General features: G+C 41.6%; 1 protein-coding gene across 4 annotated transcripts in view; it reads left to right on the top strand.

Annotated features, from left to right (window-relative positions):
* The window catches only part of DNMT3A (DNA methyltransferase 3 alpha), a 355,992-nt gene that overhangs the window by 111,633 nt on the left and 220,692 nt on the right, over positions 1 to 23,667 (top strand). Inside the window, exon 1 of one of the 4 annotated variants that reach the window (XM_066594396.1) lies at positions 12,689 to 12,751. The exons of the other annotated variants lie outside the window; for them this stretch is intronic. Coding sequence (XP_066450493.1) covers positions 12,716 to 12,751 — 36 coding nt within the window. The 5' untranslated portion in view covers positions 12,689 to 12,715. Of the gene's footprint in view, positions 1 to 12,688; positions 12,752 to 23,667 lie in introns of those variants that run through there. 4 annotated transcript variants of the gene reach the window in all.

Raw genomic sequence — 23,667 nt, 5'->3', positions numbered from 1 at the left:
ATGGTACGGCTAAAAATATCAGTGAGAACGGAAACAGGTCTAGTTCTGATTACTTCTCTCCGTCCGCTTCCTTCCTGTCAGTGTCAATACTGAATGTGTCTAGTGTGGTAGCCATGAGCAAGGACGAGGCTGTATACTCCATACGGTGGAGGCTCCTGTTAGTTCCATTGTAATATTACTTCTACTCACTTGTAGAAACAGTCAGCAAGTTTGTCATCAGACACACCCCTAACAGCTGAGCTCCCGTCCTGTGTGTGTGTGTGTGAGGGGGGGGGGGGCAGTTAGTTTTTTTTATACCATAATGATTTCACAACACTTGATAAAAGGAAACCACATCCTAGAATGCAAAAAACACAGTGCTGTGAGATTTCAGCTCTAAAGCTACAGAATAGTGAGTGCAGCTCTGGGGTATAATACAGGATGTAACTCAGGGTCAGTACAGGATAAGTTATGTATGTACACAGTGACTCCACCAGCAGAATAGTGAGTGCAGCTCTGGAGTATAATACAGGATGTAACTCAGGGTCAGTACAGGATAAGTTATGTATGTACACAGTGACTCCAGCAGAACAGTGAGAACAGCGAGAACAGCTCTGAAGTATAATCCAGGATGTAACTCAGGAGCAGTACAGGATAAGTAATGTACACAGTGACTCCACCAGCAGAATAGTGAGTGCAGCTCTGGAGTATAATACAGGATGTAACTCAGGATCAGTACAGGATAAGTAATGTATGTACACAGTGACTCCACCAGCAGAATAGTGAGTGCAGCTCTGGGGTATAATACAGGATGTAACTCAGGATCAGTAGAGGATAAGTAATGTATGTACACAGTGACTCCACCAGCAGAATAGTGAGTGCAGCTCTGGAGTATAATACAGGATGTAACTCAGGATCAGTAGAGGATAAGTAATGTATGTACACAGTGACTCCACCAGCAGAATAGTGAGTGCAGCTCTGGAGTATAATACAGGATGTAACTCAGGGTCAGTACAGGATAAGTAATGTATGTACACAGTGACTCCACCAGCAGAATAGTGAGTACAGCTCTGGAGTATAATACAGGATGTAACTCAGGATCAGTAGAGGATAAGTAATGTATGTACACAGTGACTCCACCAGCAGAATAGTGAGTGCAGCTCTGGAGTATAATACAGGATGTAACTCAGGGTCAGTACAGGATAAGTTATGTATGTACACAGTGACTCCAGCAGAACAGTGAGAACAGCGAGAACAGCTCTGAAGTATAATCCAGGATGTAACTCAGGAGCAGTACAGGATAAGTAATGTACACAGTGACTCCACCAGCAGAATAGTGAGTACAGCTCTGGAGTATAATACAGGATGTAACTCAGGAGCAGTACAGGATAAGTAATGTATGTACACAGTGACTCCACCAGCAGAATAGTGAGTGCAGCTCTGGAGTATAATACAGGATGTATGTAATATATGTACACAGTGACAACATTCTTCATGTCTGGTGAACATGGCTGCTTATTCCCAAGCGCACTTCATTATGGCTCTGTCATTTGGTTTGTGGTGTTGGTGGGGGGGTCATTTTGTGCAGCTTTTGTGTTTTCCCATGGGATGGGAACATTCCCCTCTGTGTGCTTGGCATTAACCATGCCAGTGCCAGGATGTCGTCAGCAGACCGATTAGTCTTCGCAGTGCTGGCGAGGATGCGGGCATGCTGTCTGAGATACGTCGCTTTGGCTCCAGGCGCTGTGATGTCATCAGTTGGCCAATTCCCAAGATTCATTCTAGCTCTTCCAGCGAGGAATGGCGGGCATCCCTGCTGCCGGGCGGTCAACGGACAGCCATTGTAGGGCAGACAGGATACAGCACTGCTTCTAGGAAGCCATCCTGTCCGCAGAGAGAGACCGGGCAGCAGAAGATGCCGGCCTGGACAGAAGCGTCGGGTTATCAGCATATACCAGAGCTACATTTTGTCTTCTACCCCAAACACATCCAGAGCTATAGGCACTCTTGCGGTGCGTCATTGTCTTCCACTCCAGTCACATCCAGAGCTGCAGGGACTCTTCTAGTGTTTCACTGTCTTCTACTCCAATCGCATCCAGAGTTGCATTAACTAATCTGCAGTTGCATCATGGTTTCTACTTCAGTTGCATCCAGAGCTGCAGGGACTCTACCAGTGCTCCAAATACATCCAGAGCTGCAGGGACTCTACCAGTGCTCCAAATACATCCAGAGCTGCAGGGACTTTCCTAGTGTTTCACTGTCTTCTACTCCAGTCACATCCAGAGCTGTAGGCATTCTTCTAGTGTTTCATTGTGATACTGTCTGCTGAGCCGTGTATCTAATCCTATCCTGTGTGATACTGTCTGCTGAGCTGTGTATCTAATCATATTCTGTGTGATACTGTCTGCTGAGCCGTGTATCTAATCCTATCCAGTGTTATACTGTCTGCTGAGCCGTGTATCTAATCCGATCCTGTGTGATACTGTCTGCTGAGCCGTGTATCTAATCCTATCCAGTGTTATACTGTCTGCTGAGCCGTGTATCTAATCCGATCCTGTGTGATACGGTCTGCTGATGTGTATCTAATTCTATCATGTGCGATCCTTTTTGCTGAGCCATGTATCTAATCCTATCCTGTGTGATACTGTCTGCTGAGCCGTGTATCTAATCCTATCCTGTGTGATACTGTCTGCTGAGCTGTGTATCTAATCCTATCCTGTGTGATACTGTCTGCTGAGCTGTGTATCTAATCCTATCCTGTGTGATACTGTCTGCTGAGCTGTGTATCTAATCCTATCTGGTGTGATACTGTCTGCTGAGCCGTGTATCTAATCCTATCCAGTGTTATACTGTCTGCTGAGCCGTGTATCTAATCCGATCCTGTGTGATACTGTCTGCTGAGCTGTTTATCTAATCCCATCATGTGTGATACTGTCTGCTGAGCTGTGTATCTAATCCTATCCTGTGTGATACTGTCTACTGAGCTGTGTATCTAATCCCATCATGTGTGATACTGTCTGCTGAGCTGTGTATCTAATCCTATCCTGTGTGATACTGTCTGCTGAGCCGTGTATCTAATCCTATCCTGTGTGATACTGTCTGCTGAGCTGTGTATCTAATCCTATCCTGTGTGATACTGTCTGCTGAGCTGTGTATCTAATCCTATCTGGTGTGATACTGTCTGCTGAGCTGTGTATCTAATCCTATCTTGTGTGATACTGTCTGCTGAGCCGTGTATCTAATCCTATCCTGTGTGATACTGTCTGCTGAGCCGTGTATCTAATCCTATCCTGTGTGATACTGTCTGCTGAGCTGTGTATCTAATCCCATCCTGTGTGATACTGTCTGCTGAGCCGTGTATCTAATCCCATCATGTGTGATACTGTCTGCTGAGCCGTGTATCTAATCCTATCCTGTGTGATACTGTCTGCTGAGCTGTGTATCTAATCCTATCCTGTGTGATACTGTCTGCTGAGCTGTGTATCTAATCCTAGCCTGTGTGATACTGTCTGCTGAGCTGTGTATCTAATCCCATCCTGTGTGATACTGTCTGCTGAGCCGTGTATCTAATCCCATCATGTGTGATACTGTCTGCTGAGCCGTGTATCTAATCCTATCTTGTGTGATACTGTCTGCTGAGCCGTGTATCTAATCCTATCCTGTGTGATACTGTCTGCTGAGCTGTGTATCTAATCCTATCCTGTGTGATACAGTGACAGCTGTTAGGAAGTCACACAGTATATTAGGGGTCACATGACCCGCGCTGCGGGATGATGATATATGGTTGTGGGATTCCCGCGGTCCAGTAGACTTCTGGGTTGCAGTTTCCTTCCCTCCGCAGTGCAGGATGCAGACTGCAGCCCACTGCAAGAGCCCTGACCACAGCTGCTGCAAAACCTCATTGATGGCTTATCTCCGCAGTGCAGACTTCCCATCAGACTCCATGTCTGCGCTGTGTAGAGTGTGCACGGCCTTATTAGAGTGTCAGCTCCATGTACAAGGCGGGAAGCTGACAGGACTTCAGTAACCACTCCCTACACTACCTGCAATGACTGGACCTTTACTAGACCCCCTGGCCCTTTACCAGACCCCCGGCCCTCTCATGATTGGCGCTTCCCTGTATGGTTATTCTCCCCGTGACCCCGGAGTGCAGCATGAAATCACGTGACGAGTTTTCTGCGGATCAGTTTCAGTGTGAATCCACATTAGATGGGAAGATCCAGCGATCGGAGCGACTTCCAGGCCGGTCATCGGTGCTAGACTAACAGCAGGCTCACCGCCGACCGTGGGGGGTGTTTTCTCATGTAACGGTGGGGAGAGTATACCGAGAATGGCGCAAAAAAGGAAAACATCCAGCGGAAGGGGATCCTGCGGACGGAAACAACTCCTCACTGAAAGGGGTCGGAGGAGGATGTCAGGAATCGTTCTGACCAACAGGCTGCACAGTCAGCTGAATACAACGCTGGAGCTCCAGCTAACGTGTCCGAACGCACAGCTCACCGTTCCTCCGCACGGATGGTATAACAGCAGATGACCAGTTCCAGCGCCATTGTGTCTAAGAGAAACAGAAAGACTCCAGCGGGCAAAAGAGCGCAAAACTTGTATCACTGAGCAGTGGAAAAACATCCCCTGGTCAGATAGTAACGATATTCTAGTACATATGGGGCAGTATTAGAGTAGTCAAACTACTAACGACCACTTAACTTAATGTATGTGAGTGCGTGCTTCTCATGCTCCACCCCTGCTGATGTCATCGCTCCGCCCCCTGATGACGCCATCAAAGGTCCTACAACATATATAAAACACAGAGTCTGACTGACAGAAGAACAACACAGTTAGGGCTCTTGGAAGGAGAGGACAGAAATAACACACTGACAATACAACTAAGCCGCTATTGTCTCAGAAGACACAACTCAGCAGTCCTGACAAAAGACACCAGTGGGCTGAAGGACCTATGGTGTCGTCACTGTTGTGGGAGGAGCCAAGCTGTGTGTGTGATGTGTGGGGTGTAGTAGAGCTGCGTGTGTATATGTACCATGTAGCAGAGCTGTGTGTGTGATGTGTGGGGTGTAGTAGAGCTGTGTGTGTGCATGTACCATGTAGCAGAGCTGTGTGTGTGATGTGTGGGGTGTAGTAGAGCTGTGTGTGTGCATGTACCATGTAGCAGAGCTGTGTGTGTGTGATGTGTGGGGTGTAGTAGAGCTGTGTGTGTGTGCATGTACCATGTAGTAGAGCTGTGTGTGTGCATGTACCATGTAGCAGAGCTGTGTGTGTGATGTGTGGGGTGTAGTAGAGCTGTGTGTGTGTGCATGTACCATGTAGTAGAGCTGTGTGTGTGCATGTACCATGTAGCACAGCTGTGTGTGTGATGTGTGGGGAGTAGTAGAGCTGTGTGACGCATTGCACCACCAGAAATACTGGTACTATAATGTCTTTATAATTACTAGTCAAACTACTAACGACCACTTGTCTGTTTGTATGTGAGTGAGTGGGTCTCATAGCTCGGTTCTCTGGTGACGTCATAGCCCTGCTCCTGGCACATCATAGCTCCGCCCCCTGGCATCGCTATGGCAGGTCCTAACACACTGAGAATACAACTAAGCCGTTATTATGTCAGACATAACTCAACAGTCCTGACAGGAGACACCGGCGTACCGCCACCACAGAGATCCGGTGGGCTGAAGAACCTGTGGTGATGTCACTGCTGTGGGAGGAGCCATTCTGGAGTTTGGTGGTACTGGATATTCTGACAAAGTAGAGGACCTGTGATGCTGTCACCATCAGCTGTGTGGGTGTAGTCAGGGATCACATGACCAGGGGCTCATCACTGTATCCAGGAGCTGTCTGTGTCATGTGTGCAGTCAGCATAAATGTAGCAGAGCTGCGAGTGGCACTTTGTCTAATGTGCTGTGTGTGATGTGTATAGGCAGCATGGATGGATGTCATGTACCACAACTGTGTTTGTGACGCCCATGTCGTGTAGCAAAGCTGAGTTTGTAACGTGCATGTACTGTGGCAGCTGTGTCTGTCACGCACGTATAATGTAGTAGAGCTGTGTTTGTACCAGGCGCATGTCATGTACCAAAGCTGTGTCTGTGAGGCACATGTCATGTAGCAGAGCTGTGTCTGTGACGCCCATGTCATGCAGCAGGGCTGAGTTTGTAACATGTGCTTGTACTGTGGCAAAGCTGTATCTGTCACACACATATAAGGTAGTAGAGCTGTATTTGTACCATGCGCATGTAATGTCTGTCAGGCAGATGTCATGTACTAAAGCTGTATCTGTGAGGCGCATGTCATGTAGCAGGCTGTGTCTGTCAGGCTTATGTCATGTAGCGCAGCTGTGTGTGTGATGTGCATGTAGTAAAGCTGTGTGGCGCATCACCCCACCAGAAACAATTTCCTAATAATTACTAGTTATATTCTCGTACATAGGGGGCAGCATTATAGTAGTTATATTCTTGTATATAGGGGGCAGTATTATAGTAGTTATATTCTTGTACATAGGGGGCAGTATTATAGTAGTTATATTCTTGTACATAGGGGCAGTATTATAGTAGTTATATTCTTGTTCATAGGAGGCAGTATTAAAGTAGTTATATTCTTGTATATAGGGGGCAGTGTTATAGTAGTTATATTCTTGTACATAGGGGCAGTATTATAGTAGTTATATTCTTGTATATAGGGGGCAGTATTATAGTAGTTATATTCTTGTACATAGGGGCAGTATTATAGTAGTTATATTCTTGTATATAGGGGCAGTATTATAGTAGTTATATTCTTGTACATAGGAGGCAGTATTATAGTAGTTATATTCTTGTACATAGGGGGCAGTATTATAGTAGTTATATTCTTGTACATAGGGGCAGTATTATAGTAGTTATATTCTTGTATATAGGGGGCAGTATTATAGTAGTTATATTCTTGTACATAGGAGGCAGTATTATAGTAGTTATATTCTTGTACATAGGGGGCAGTATTATAGTAGTTATATTCCTGTACATAGGAGGCAGTATTATAGTAGTTCTATTCCTGTACATAGGAGGCAGTATTATAGTAGTTATATTCTTGTACATAGGGGGCAGTATTATAGTAGTTATATTCTTGTACATAGGAGCAGTATTACAGTAGTTATATTCTTGTACATAGGGGGCAGTATTATAGTAGTTATATTCTTGTACATAGGGGGCAGTATTATCGTAGTTATATTCTTGTACATAGGAGCAGTATTATAGTAGTTATATTCTTGTACATAGGGGCAGTATTATAGTAGTTATATTCTTGTACATAGGGGGCAGTATTATAGTAGTTATATTCTTGTACATAGGGGGCAGTATTATAGTAGTTATATTCTTGTATATACGGAGCAGTATTATAGTAGTTATATTCTTGTACATACGAGGCAGTATTATAGTAGTTATATTCTTGTACATAGGGGGTAGTATTACAGTAGTTATATTCTTGTACATAGGGGACAGTATTATAGTAGTTATATTCTTGTACATAGGGGGCAGTATTATAGTAGTTCTATTCCTGTACATAGGAGGCAGTATTATAGTAGTTAAATTCTTGTACATAGCGGGCAGTATTATAGTAGTTATGTTCTTGTACATAGGAGCAGTATTATAGTAGTTGTATTCTTATACATAGGGGGCAGTATTACAGTAGTTATATTCTTGTACATAGGGAGCAGTATTATAGTAGTTATATTCTTGTACATAGGAAGCAGTATTATAGTAGTTATGTTCTTGTATATAGGGGACAGTATTACAGTAGTTATATTCTTGTACATAGGGGGCAGTATTATAGTAGTTATATTCTTGTACATAGGGGGCAGTATTATAGTAGTTATATTCTTGTACATAGTGGGCAGTATTATAGTAGTTATATTCTTGTACATAGGGGGCAGTATTATAGTAGTTATATTCTTGTACATAGGGGACAGTATTATAGTAGTTATATTCTTGTACATAGGGGCAGTATTATAGTAGTTATATTCTTGTACACAGGGGGCAGTATTATAGTAGTTATATTCTTGTACATAGGGGGCAGTATTATAGTAGTTATATTCTTGTACATAGGGGGCAGTATTATAGTAGTTATATTCTTGTACATAGGAGGCAGTATTATAGTAGTTATATTCTTGTACATAGGGGCAGTATTATAGTAGTTATATTCTTGTACATAGGAGCAGTATTACAGTAGTTATATTCTTGTACATAGGGGGCAGTATTATAGTAGTTATATTCTTGTACATAGGGGGCAGTATTATAGTAGTTATATTCTTGTACATAGGGGCAGTATTATCGTAGTTATATTCTTGTACATAGGGGGCAGTATTATCGTAGTTATATTCTTGTACATAGGGGGCAGTATTATAGTAGTTATATTCTTGTACGTAGGGGGCAGTATAATCGTAGTTATATTCTTGTACATAGGAGCAGTATTATAGTAGTTATATTCTTGTACATAGGGGCAGTATTATAGTAGTTATATTCTTGTACATAGGGGGCAGTATTATAGTAGTTATATTCTTGTACATAGGGGGCAGTATTATAGTAGTTATATTCTTGTTTATACGGAGCAGTATTATAGTAGTTATATTCTTGTACATACGAGGCAGTATTATAGTAGTTATATTCTTGTACATAGGGGGCAGTATTACAGTAGTTATATTCTTGTACATAGGGGACAGTATTATAGTAGTTATATTCTTGTACATAGGGGGCAGTATTATAGTAGTTATATTCCTGTACATAGGAGGCAGTATTATAGTAGTTCTATTCCTGTACATAGGAGGCAGTATTATAGTAGTTATATTCTTGTACATAGGGAGCAGTATTATAGTAGTTATGTTCTTGTACATAGGGTGCAGTATTATAGTAGTTATATTCTTGTACATAGCGGGCAGTATTATAGTAGTTATATTCTTGTACATAGGGGCAGTATTATAGTAGTTATATTCTTGTACATAGGGGGCAGTATTATAGTAGTTATATTCTTGTACATAGGGGGCAGTATTATAGTAGTTTTGTTCTTGTACATAGGGGGCAGTATTATAGTAGTTATATTCTTGTACATAGGGGCAGTATTATAGTAGTTATATTCTTGTACATAGGGGGCAGTATTATAGCAGTTATATTCTTGTACATAGGGGCAGTATTATAGTAGTTATATTCTTGTACATATGAGGCAGTATTATAGTAGGTATATTCTTGTACATAGGGGGCAGTATTATAGTAGTTATATTCTTGTACATAGGGGCAGTATTATAGTAGTTATGTTCTTGTACATTGGAGGCAGTATTATAGTAGATATATTCTTGTACATAGGGGCAGTATTATAGTAGTTATATTCTTGTACATAGGGGCAGTATTATAGTAGTTATATTCTTGTACATAGGAGTAGTATTATAGTAGTTATATTCTTGCACATAGGAGGCAGTATTATAGTAGTTATATTCTTGTACATATGAGCAGTATTATAGTAGTTATATTCTTGTGCATAGGGGGCAGTATTATAGTAGTCATATTCTTGTACATAGCAGCAGTATTATAGTAGTTATATTCTTGTACATATGGAGCAGTATTATAGTAGTTATATTCTTGTACATAGGGGGCAGTATTATAGTAGTTATATTCCTGTACATAGGAGCAGTATTATAGTGGTTATATTCTTGTACATAGGAGCAGTATTATAGTGGTTATATTCTTGTACATAGGGGGCAGTATTATAGTGGTTATATTCTTGTACATAGGGGGCAGTATTATAGTAGTTATATTCTTGTACATAGGGGCAGTATTATAGTCGTTATATTCTTGTACATAGGGGACAGTATTATAGTAGTTATATTCTTGTACATAGGAGCAGTATTATAGTAGTTATATTCTTGTATATAGGAGCAGTATTATAGTAGTTATATTCTTGTACATAGGGGGCAGTATTGTAGTAGTTACATTCTTGTACATAGGGGGCAGTATTATAGTAGTTATATTCTTATACACGTGAGACAGTATTATAGTAGTTATATTCTTGTACATAGGGGGCGGTAATATAGTAGTTATATTCTTGTACATAGGGTACAGTATTATAGTAGGTATATTCTTGTATATAGGAGCATTATTATAGTAGTTATATTCTTGTACATAGGAGCAGTATTATAGTAGTTATATACCTGTACATAGGGGCAGTATTATAGTAGTTATATTCTTGTACATAGGGGGCAGTGTTATAGTAGTTATATTCTTGTACATAGGAGGCAGTATTATAGTAGTTATATTCTTGTACATAGGGGGCAGTATTATAGTAGTTATATTCTTGTACATAGGAGCAGTATTATAGTAGTTATATTCTTGTACATAGGGGGCAGTATTATAGTAGTTATATTCTTGTATATAGGGGACAGTATTATAGTAGTTATATTCTTGTACATAGGAGCAGTATTATAGTAGTTATATTCTTGTATATAGGGAGCAGTATTATAGTAGTTATATTCTTGTACATAGCAGCAGTATTATAGTAGTTATATTCTTGTACATAGCAGCAGTATTATAGTAGTTATATTCTTGTACATAGGGGGCGGTAATATAGTAGTTATATTCTTGTACATAGGGTACAGTATTATAGTAGGTATATTCTTGTATATAGGAGCATTATTATAGTAGTTATATTCTTGTACATAGGAGCAGTATTATAGTAGTTATATTCTTGTACATAGGGGGCAGTATTATAGTAGTTATATTCTTGTACGTAGGGGGCAGTATTATAGTAGTTATATTCTTGTACATAGGGGGCAGTATTATAGTAGTTATATTCTTGTACATAGGGGGCAGTATTATAGTAGTTATATTCTTGTACATAGGGGGCAGTATTATAGTAGTTATATTCTTGTACATAGAGGGCAGTATTATAGTAGTTATATTCCTGTACATAGGAGGCAGTATTATAGTAGTTATATTCTTGTACATAGGGGGCAGTATTATAGTAGTTATATTCTTGTACATAGGGGACAGTATTATAGTAGTTACATTCTTGTACATAGTAGCAGTATTATAGTAGTTATATTCTTGTACATAGGGGACAGTATTATAGTAGTTATATTCTTGTACATAGAGGCAGTATTATAGCAGTTATATTCTTGTACATAGGGGCAGTATTATAGTAGTTATATTCTTGTACATATGGAGCAGTATTATAGTAGTTATATTCTTGTACATAGGGGCAGTATTATAGTCGTTATATTCTTGTACATAGGGGACAGTATTATAGTAGTTATATTCTTGTACATAGGAGCAGTATTATAGTAGTTATATTCTTGTATATAGGAGCAGTATTATAGTAGTTATATTCTTGTACATAGGGGGCAGTATTGTAGTAGTTACATTCTTGTACATAGGGGGCAGTATTATAGTAGTTATATTCTTATACACGTGAGACAGTATTATAGTAGTTATATTCTTGTACATAGGGGGCGGTAATATAGTAGTTATATTCTTGTACATAGGGTACAGTATTATAGTAGGTATATTCTTGTATATAGGAGCATTATTATAGTAGTTATATTCTTGTACATAGGAGCAGTATTATAGTAGTTATATACCTGTACATAGGGGCAGTATTATAGTAGTTATATTCTTGTACATAGGGGGCAGTGTTATAGTAGTTATATTCTTGTACATAGGAGGCAGTATTATAGTAGTTATATTCTTGTACATAGGGGGCAGTATTATAGTAGTTATATTCTTGTACATAGGAGCAGTATTATAGTAGTTATATTCTTGTACATAGGGGGCAGTATTATAGTAGTTATATTCTTGTATATAGGGGACAGTATTATAGTAGTTATATTCTTGTACATAGGAGCAGTATTATAGTAGTTATATTCTTGTATATAGGGAGCAGTATTATAGTAGTTATATTCTTGTACATAGCAGCAGTATTATAGTAGTTATATTCTTGTACATAGCAGCAGTATTATAGTAGTTATATTCTTGTACATAGGGGGCGGTAATATAGTAGTTATATTCTTGTACATAGGGTACAGTATTATAGTAGGTATATTCTTGTATATAGGAGCATTATTATAGTAGTTATATTCTTGTACATAGGAGCAGTATTATAGTAGTTATATTCTTGTACATAGGGGGCAGTATTATAGTAGTTATATTCTTGTACGTAGGGGGCAGTATTATAGTAGTTATATTCTTGTACATAGGGGGCAGTATTATAGTAGTTATATTCTTGTACATAGGGGGCAGTATTATAGTAGTTATATTCTTGTACATAGGGGGCAGTATTATAGTAGTTATATTCTTGTACATAGGGAGCAGTATTATAGTAGTTATATTCTTGTACATAGGAGGCAGTATTATAGTAGTTATATTCTTGTACATAGAGGGCAGTATTATAGTAGTTATATTCCTGTACATAGAGGGCAGTATTATAATAGTTATGTTATTGGGCCTTGCGACACTTTGTTTTCATGATGTATTGCCTCTGGTAAGTGTCTTGACTTGTCACTCTATAGGTAGTACTCTGGCACAGACTCTGGTCACACACGTGACTGAGTCACAGGTTGCGGTTTATAGTAGAGGAAGTTACAGCTGTAGACTTGGAAAGAGGTAACGGGTTTTGAGAATGAGTAAAGCAGTGAAAGTTTGGCAGAGTGACGAGAAGAAATAGAAAGTTAGAGGTAAATGAGTCGCAGGAGAGGACGCTTTCACCACGTGGCCCGTACATGTCAGCGCCACGCAAGATGCCATCCAGAGCCCTGGTGAGAGTTTTATATCCCCGCATTACCTGTATATTCTCTTTATAAGGTGGTGGATACTTGCTGTCACATGACCTTTTGACGTGTATCAGCTGTGTAATGCAGGCATTCCTGTCTTATCTGTTATGTGGTCTGTGGATCCAAACCCTGACTGTTAAGTGGCTGAGCCAACACCTGTATCTGTCACGCCTGATTGGTGGCTATTGGTATATCCCCTCTATATCCTGTGTGCTCTGACCCCTACATGTCAGCTACATGTATGTGCTGCTGTCTGCAGCTTTTAGCATGTGATTCTGGCCCCACACGCTTGTCTGTGTTGTCTCATGCCATTGTGTTGGATTAATGGTGAGACCCCCGGACACTGAACATGCAGTAAAGTCTTTCCAAAGCAGCAGATGGGCGTCAGCATCTGAGTATCGTAATCAGTACCTGTAGGGCAACCTGCGAATCACTCATGTAACACTTCCTGGCAGAGATACCATACTGCGTCTTTGGAGCGACATGCTTCGCTTTATTTATGGGGTTACTCTAGCCGATATTACAGGCGCACGCTGTGTGACATTCATGGGGACTAATAGTTTTAATTCGGGCACTTTGCTGAATATTGTTTGCAGTATTATCTACTGGGCTCTCAGGGTGACATTATTTATAGCGCGCTCTGGTTGATATTAGTCATAGGGCACTTTGCCTGCCAATACCCATGGGGCGCTATGGGTGACGGTATTTATATTGGAGTCCGGCTGCTCCTGTAAAATTGATATTCTGCTACTCGGTGGTTCTGAAATGTCTTCATGGCTGGGAACCCCAAACCAACCTGAGAACGTGCAGGAACCCCGACCTATTCTCCTCACCGATTACTCATCTGGGGCTTCTGTCATTCAAGGTGACCACAACTGTGACCAAGTGATGTAAGTGCAGCTCTGGAGTATAATACAGGACTAGTAATTATTAGGAAATTATACCACCCGTGTTTCTGGTGGCACAATGCACCAAACAGCTGTGCTACCTGGTGCATCCATTATGATCCCCACACATCACACACATAGCTCTATTACATCCATCCTGATCCCACACATCACACACACAGCTCTACTACATCCATCCTGATCCCACACAGCTCTACTCCATCCATCCTGATCCCACACATCACACACACAGCTCTACTACATCCATCCCGATCCGACACATCACAAACACAGCTCTACTACATTCATCCTGATCCCACAGGTTACACACACTGCTATACTACATTCATCCTGACCTCACATATTACACACACAGCTCTACTCCATCCATCCTGACCCCCACACATCACACACACACAGCTCTACTCCATCCATCCTGACCCCCACACATCACACACACAGCTCTACTCCATCCATCCTGACCCCACACATCACACACACAGCTCTACTACATCCATCCCGATCCGACACATCACAAACACAGCTCTACTACATTCATCCTGATCCCACACATCACAAACACAGCTCTACTACATCCATCCTGATCCCACAGGTTACACACACTGCTATACTACATTCATCCTGACCTCACATATTACACACACAGCTCTACTCCATCCATCCTGACCCCCACACATCACACACACACAGCTCTACTCCATCCATCCTGACCCCCACACATCACACACACAGCTCTACTCCATCCATCCTGACCCCCACACATCACACACACAGCTCTACTCCATCCATCCTGACCCCACACATCACACACACAGCTCTACTCCATCCATCCTGACCCCCACACATCACACACAGCTCTACTCCATCCATCCCGACCCCCACACATCACACACACAGCTCTACTCCATCCATCCTGACCCCCACACATCACACACAGCTCTACTCCATCCATCCTGACCCCCACACATCACACACAGCTCTACTCCATCCATCCTGACCCCACACATCACACACAGCTCTACTCCATCCATCCTGACCCCCACACATCACACACACAGCTCTACTCCATCCATCCTGACCCCACACATCACACACACAGCTCTACTCCATCCATCCTGACCCCCACACATCACACACAGCTCTACTCCATCCATCCTGACCCCACACATCACACACACAGCTCTACTCCATCCATCCTGACCCCCACACATCACACACACACAGCTCTACTCCATCCATCCTGACCCCCACACATCACACACACACAGCTCTACTCCATCCATCCTGACCCCCACACATCACACACACAGCTCTACTCCATCCATCCTGACCCCACACATCACACACACAGCTCTACTCCATTCATCTTGATCGCACACATCACACACACAGCTCTACTACATTCATCTTGATCCCACACATTACACACACAACGCTCTACTACATCCATCCTGACCCCACAAATTATACACACAGCTCTACTACTTTCATCCTGACCCAACATATTAGACACACAGCTGTACTACATCCATCCTGACCCCCACACATTACACACAGCTGTACTACATCCATCCTGACCCCACATATTCAACACAAAGCTCTACTACATCCATCCTGACCCCACATATTACACACACAGCTGTACTACATCCATCCTGACCCCACATATTACACACACAGCTCAACTCCATCCATCCTGACCCCACACATTACACACACAGCTGTACTACATCTATCCTGACCCCACATATTACACACACAGCTCTACTACATTCATCCTGATCCCACACATTACACACACAGCTCTACTTCATCTATCCTGATCCGACACATTACACACACAGCTCCGCTGCATCTATTTTGACCCCACGCACTACATACAGCACCTTACACATACAGTTCTGCTACATGCATCCCAACCCCACACATCACACACACAGCACATGACACACACAGCTCTACTACATACATCCAGATTAGCACACATTAAACACACAGCACATTACACACACAAGTCTACTACATCCATCTTGATTCCCACACATTACACACACAGCTTAGTTACATCCTGATTCACACAGATCACACTCACACAGTTCTGCTACTTCCACATCCACACATTAGCAGACTCCTGGATACAGTGATCAGCCCCTGTTCATGTGATTTCTCACTCCACCCATACAAGTGATCACACGACAGTGATGTCATCACACGTCCTGGTAGTAGCTGCTGTCAGTTTATCCAGTATTCAGTACTTTCTACCAAACTGCACAATTGCTCCTCCCACAACAGTGACATCCCTGCAGGTCCTTCAGCCCACCGGATCTCTGTAGTGGCGGTATGTTGGTGGCTTCTGTCAGGACTGCTGAGTTGTGTCTGACATAATATAGGCTTAGGTGTATTTTCATTTTGTTATTTTTGTCCTCCCCTTCAAAGAGCCCTAACTGTGTTGTTCTGTCGGTCAGACTCTGTTTTATATATGTTGTAGGACCGTCAATGACGTCATCAGGGGCGGAGCGATGGCGTTACCAGAGGCGGAGCATCAGAAACACTCACATACTAACTGACAAGTGCCCGTTAGTAGTTTGATATAACTCCAGATCAGTACAGGATAAGTAATGTATATATTCAGTGACTCCACCAGCAGAACAGTGAGTGCAGCTCTGGAGTATAATACAGGATGTAACTCAGAATCAGTACAAGATTAGTAATGTATGTATACACTGACTCCACCAGCAGAACAGTGAGTGCAGCTCTGGAGTATAATACAGGATGTAACTCAGAATCAGTACAAGATTAGTAATGTATGTACACAGTGACTCCACCAGCAGAATAGTGAGTGTAGCTCTGGAGTATAATACAGGATGTAACTCAGGATCATTACAGGATAAGTAATGTATGTACACAGTGACTCCACCAGCAGAATAGTGAGGGCAGCTCTGGAGTATAGTAAAGGATGTAACTCAGGAGCAGTACAGGATAAGTAATGTGTGTACACAGAGACTCCACCAGCAGAATAGTGAGTGCAGCTCAGGAGTATAATACAGGATGTAACTCAGGATCAGTACAGGATAAGTAATGTATGTACACAGTGACTCCACCAGCAGAATAGTGAGTGCAGCTCTGGGGTATAATACGGGATGTAACTCAGGATCAGTACAGGATAAGTAATGTGTGTACACAGTGACTCCACCAGCAGAATAGTGAGTGCAGCTCTGTGGTATAATACAGGATGTAACTCAGGAGGAGTGCAGGATAAGTAATGTATGTACACAGTGACTCCACCAGCAGAATAGTGAGTGCAGCTCTGGAGTATAATACAGGATGTTACTCAGGGTCAGTACAGTATAGGTAATGTATGTACACAGTGAATCCACTAGCAGAATAGTGAGTGCAGCTCTGGAGTATAATACAGGATGTAATTCAGGAGCAGTACAGGATAAGTAATTTGTATATATATAGTGATTACACCAGCAGAGTAGTGAGGGCAGCTCTGGAGTATAGTAAAGGATGTAACTCAGGATCAGTCCGGATAAGTAATGTATGTACAGTGACTAGAGATGAGCGAACCTACTCGGCCATGCCCCTTTTTCGCCCGAGCGCCGCGATTTTCGAGTACTCGGGCAAAAGGATTCGGGGGGTGCCGTGGGTGAGTGGGTGGTTGCAGCCGGGAGTGGGGGGGAGAGAGGGCTCCCCCCTGTTCCTCTCTGCTACCCCCCGCTCCGCCACACCTCCCCCCGCCCCCCGGATCTTTTCACCCGAGTACAGAAGTACTCGAAAATCGCGGTGCTCGATCGAGTAATTACTCGAAACGAGTATATTCGCTCATCTCTAATAGTGACTCCACCAGCAGCAGAATAGTGAGTTCAGCTCTGGAGTATAATACAGGATGTAACTCAGGATCAGTACAGGATAAGTAATGTATGGACACAGTAACTCCACCAGCAGAATAGTGAGTGCAGCTCTGAAGTATAATACAGGATGTAACTGAGGATCAGTACAGGATAAGTAATGTATGTACACAGTGACTCCACCAGCAGCAGAATAGTGAGTGCAGCTCTGCAGTATAATACAGGATATCAGTTCTCAGCTCCTGTCCCAACCATTCTTATATTAATGGCAGGATGTTGCTGTGACGTATTGTGTCTCCTCTCCTCCCAGTCCTCAGGGTTCACTCCTGTCTTGTAGCTGAGCTGTTTGTGTCCTGGAAGTCGTGAGGCTTATCCTAAGGTTACCCCCATTCACTAATGCTGGTGAGCTTGTAGTGATGACAGGCGAATGTTACATTCCCGTCTTCCAGATTGCACATCAAAGTGTAGCCTGCGGCCATGGGAGTGGGAGATGACTGATGGAATATCTGAATGACATGGAGGAAAGTGCAGGGTCCCCGGATAGAAGGGATGAGGAGTCCGACAGCTGTAGACATCCATCACTTGCTGAGCGGTGTACACCTTACGGGAGCAGCAGCTTCTCCAGCCCATGTCCTCATGTCCGTGGATGTTGGGACATGAATGTTGGCTGCTTTTGTTGCCACTTTTTCAAGGCAATAGAATTCGGCGACAATAATGTAAATTTTGCCTATTCGGACTTAAGATCTTCGGTTGGGGTCTGTATCAACCCAGCCGGACATCTGCTACATCACATATTCTGCCCACCCCGTGATCTGTCCATAAGTAAGGCACCTTCTTGGTGAGGGAACTGCTTTTTCCAAGTTTTCGTTTTGGTGGAGAATGCGGTCAAGTTTAGAATTGTTCAGGAATTTGTAAATGATGGCTGACATTTTACTAAAGTTGTGCTTATGTGATAGCCAAGGTGATTACTAGCAAAAGTGCCGCTCACTGTATGTACCTAAAATGATGTTTTTCTGCTGCAGCATCCCTTGTAGAGTGCCGGCCACTAGGGGGCTCACCTGCTCCCTACTGCCAGTTGTCAAGTGAAGTCTGTGTCTAGTAACTGGCTGCGTTCACCAAAAAGAGCCGACTAGTTTAGCTCCTGTTCTGCCATCCTCTAGTCGCTGAGCTCCAAACTGTAGAGTCTACAGAGAAGAGAGAAGGCAGAACAGTCCACAGGCCACGGCTTCTCTCCTCTTCCAATAGGTGAGCCGTACCAGGAGGCGGAAGGAAGACGGGATGTCTGACCACTCTTCTGCCGCCTTCACATCACCACATAATCTGATTACAATGCAGCGATGACAGGAGGGCAGAACAGCCCAAAAAATCAGTTATTCAACCCTCATGTAGCCCGCTTTAAAGACGGGGCCGGCTGCCATCACTTACATGAAGAACCAACTGGGTAATGCAGAACAGAGGAAGTGGGGAAGGACAATGACTCATGCTGCCCATTGAAGTCTATGCAGTGCAAAGGGGCAGGAGCATAAAGGAGTGAGACTCTGTCAGACATGGCTGCCGAAGCAGAGGGCTTATTCCTACGGGCGTGTGCAGCTTCTTTTCATTTTCTATTTTGGTTTATCAGTAAGTGATTCGCACTGGCAGTACAATATGGTCACGGTATAACGCCGTAAAAGTACCAAACTAAGCATTTAGATAATTAAACCGGCGCATGCAGGTCAATCTGTGAGATGCGCAGCGAAACTGGGCCAATTCCCTGCATATTGAGGTTTTTGGGCTCTACATAAATACAATGAAAAAAAGATGCAAGAAGTCCCATTGATTTCCTCTACCTTCAGCGTGCGTTTCGTCATGTATCGGGTGTATTTCCTGAGTATCTGCTCCATCTCATTGACTTCAATAGCTTATTTCAATCTGTAATACGAACCAATATAGGGCATACCTCTGCAGCGCCACCTATGGGATAGCAGCATTCCTGCAAATCAATGTCCGAACGTTTATACAGGTCTTTCAAACAATGAATGGGAATTGAAAACCACGCCAGAATCCATACACAGACAGCTGTTTCAGGGTGTTTGCCCCTCATCAGTGTGCAGCAGGGTTCTGGCTTGGCTAGCGAGGGGCCTATGATGTGGGTCGGGAGGGGCAACATCACTTCTTGGGGAGATCACCATGAAGGTGAGTGAGGAGACTTATAAGACCATTCATGCTCTTCTGGGTAATATGCAAATAAGGAAGATGCAACAATTGCAGGAATTTTGCCATCCAATAGGTGGCGCTGCAGAGGTATTGTTCAATCTTCCTTATTTGCATATACTTCACAGACGAGCATGCATGGCCTTCTAAGTCTCCTCCCTCACCTTTTAGGTGCTTTCCAGAATACTCTTGTGAAAAATGCATGTTTGAATAACCCAATGCAAATCAAGAGGTTTTCAGCTCCCTGTATTACGCAAGTAAAAAATATGGGTGTTATACTGAGCACACTGTGCCTATTTAAATAGTGGGTGACATACGTTGTTGAAGCTCCTGAAATCACATCTACACTGCTCAGTACTGCGGTGGTAAGTCCTCTATGATTTTTTATGTGTGCTTGCTGCAGAGAGTAGGGTATGTCCACACAGCAGTTAACATGGCAGGTACATGTTGAATTTTTCTGATGCGGGTCTGTTACTTAGGCAGAGGCGCTGAATTCAGCCCCATTCATTAGGAGATCAGCTTGCAGCCTCCCACACCGTTTCCTTGCAGAACAGTCAGGAAATGACGTCACTGTTCTTTCTGCGACATGGATTTCAATTCTGCGCCACAATAATTCTGGTAGTGTCACGTATGCCTCATACTCAGAAACATGAAACACCGCTGGCCAGTTAATACATTTTCATATAGCAACGTTTTGACTTACTTTTAACCCTTCATCAGACAGAGAAGACCTGGCATAGAGGAATTAAAGGAGTCTGAATGCGCTGAGATGACTCAATTTGAAAATCGCTCCACATTGGGGCTTCGTGGTTCTGAGAATCAAGTGCTAAAATATAATCGCCGCCGTGTACCCTACACACCTAGAATTCACATCTAGGAGGCGGACGGTAATACAAGACCAGACTGCAGAATCCAAAGGAAAAGATTTGTTGTAAGGTGACATCATATTTCATCAGGCCGCCATGTCATTATAGACTAATCCCCCATAGCGCACTCTATAAATCTCAGCTCCACAGTATTATTACAGGTGTCATTCCCATGGATTGGCTCCCATCCATTAATCTCGCCCGGCAGCCGCAGGCGTTGTGCCGTCTACAATTCTTGATGGTTTGTCAAACCCAGAGCAGTATACACTATCAGTATAACGCATGACCTCAGCGATTAGGGCAGCATATACATTCAAGTATATGGCAACAGCGCAATCCTGAAGACGAGGGGGTGTCTACAAAACTAAACTCTAATTAAAGTACACCTCTGGGCAAAACTGATACTACTCACTTTATATAAAATCACAAGAGAAGTAAAGAAATTACTATGTATAAGAATATAACTACTATAATACTGCCCCCTGTGTACAAGAATATAACTACTATGATACTGCCCCCTATGTACAAGAATATAACTACTATAATACTGCCCTCTATGTACAAGAATATAACTACTATAATACTGCCCCCTATGTACAAGAATATAACTACTATAATACTGCCCCCTATGTACAAGAATATAACTACTATAATACTGCCCTCTATGTACAAGAATATAACTACTATAATGCTGCCCCCTATGTACAAGAATATAACTACTATAATACTGCCCCCTATGTACAAGAATATAACTACTATAATACTGCCCTCCTATGTACAAGAATATAACTACTATAATACTGCCCCCTATGTACAACAATATAACTACTATAATACTGCCCCCTATGTACAAGAATATAACTACTATAATACTGCTCCATATGTACAAGAATATAACTACTATAATACTGCTCCATATGTACAAGAATATAAATACTATAATACTGCCCCCTATGTACAAGAATATAACTGCTATAATACTGCCCCCTATATACAAGAATATAACTACTATAATACTGCCCCCTATGTACAAGAATATAGCTACTATAATACTGCCCCCTATGTACAAGAATATAACGAGCATTATACTGCCCCCTATCTACAAGAATATAACTACTACAATACTGCCCCCTATGTACAAGAATATAGCTACTATAATACTGCCCCCTATGTACAAGAATATAACTACTATAATACTGCCCCCTATGTACAAGAATATAACTACTATAATACTGCCCCCTATGTACAAGAATATAACTACTATAATACTGCTCCTATGTACAAGAATATAACTAATATACTACTGCCCCCTATGTACAAGAATATAACTACTATAATACTGCACCCTATGTACAAGAATATAACTACTATAATACTGCCCCCTATGTACAAGAATATAACGAGCATTATACTGCCCCCTATGTACAAGAATATAACTACTATAATACTGCCCCCTATGTAGAAGAATATAACTACTATAGTACTTCCCCATATGTACAAGAATATAACTAATATAATACTGCCCCCTATGTACAAGAATATAACTACTATAATACTGCACCCTATGTACAAGAATATAACTACTATAATACTGCCCCCTATGTACAAGAATATAACGAGCATTATACTGCCCCCTATGTACAAGAATATAACTACTATAATACTGCCCCCTATGTACAAGAATATAACTACTATAATACTGCCCCCTATGTACAAGAATATAACTACGATAATACTACTCCTATGTACAAGAATATAACTACTATAATACTACCCCCTATGTACAAGAATATAACTACTATAATACTGCCTCCTATGTACAAGACTATAACTACTATAATACTGCCCCCTATGTGCAAAAATATAACTACTATAATACTGTCCCCTATGTACAAGAATATAGCTACTATAATACTGCCCGCTATGTACAAGAATATAACTACTATTATACTGCCCCCTATGTACAAGAATATAACTATTATACTGCCTCCTATGTACAAGAATGTAACTACTGTAATACTGCCCCCTATGTACAAGAATATAACTACTATAATACTGCCCCCTATGTACAAGAATATAACTACTATAATACTGCCCCCTATGTACAAGAATATAACTACTGTAATACTGCCCCCTATGTACAAGAATATAACTACTGTAATACTGCCCCCTATGTAGAAGAATATAACTACTATAATACTGCCCCCTATGTACAAGAATGTAACTACTGTAATACTGCCCCCTATGTACAAGAAAATAACTATTGTAATACTGTCCCCTATGTACAAGAAAATAACTATTGTAATACTGCCCCCTATGTACAAGAATATAACTACTATAATACTGCCCCCTATGTACAAGAATGTAACTACTATAATACTGCTCCTATATACAAGGGTATAACTACTATAATACTGCCCCCTATGTACAAGAATATAACTACTATAATACTGCCCCCTATATACAAGAATATAACTACTATAATACTGCCCCCTATGTACAAGAATATAACTACTATAATACTGCCTCCTATGTACAAGAATATAACTACTATAATACTGCCCCCTATGTACAAGAATATAACTACTATAATACTGCCTCCTATGTACAAGAATATAACTACTATGATACTGCCCCCTATGTGCAAAAATATAACTACTATAATACTGTCCCCTATGTACAAGAATACAGCTACTATAATACTGCCCGCTATGTACAGGAATATAACTACTATAATACTGCTCCAATGTACAAGAATATAACTAGTATAATACTGTCCCCTATGTACAAGAATATAACTACTATAATACTGCCTCCTATGTACAAGAATATAACTACTATAATACTGCTCCTATGTACAAGAATATAACTACTATAATACAGCCTCCTATGTACAAGAATATAACTACTATTATACTGCCCCCTATGTACAAGAATATAACTACTATAATACTGCCCCTATATACAAGAATATAACTACTATAATACTGCCCCTATGTACAAGAATATAACTACTATAATACTGCCCCCTATGTACAAGAATATAACTACTATAATACTGATCTAATGTACAAGAATATAGC

Source organism: Eleutherodactylus coqui, chromosome 1, assembly GCF_035609145.1.
Source record: "Eleutherodactylus coqui strain aEleCoq1 chromosome 1, aEleCoq1.hap1, whole genome shotgun sequence".
NCBI lineage: Eukaryota > Metazoa > Chordata > Amphibia > Anura > Eleutherodactylidae > Eleutherodactylus > Eleutherodactylus coqui.
The sequence above is the reverse complement of the archived record's forward strand: the minus strand, read 5'-3'. Positions and strand labels throughout refer to the sequence as shown.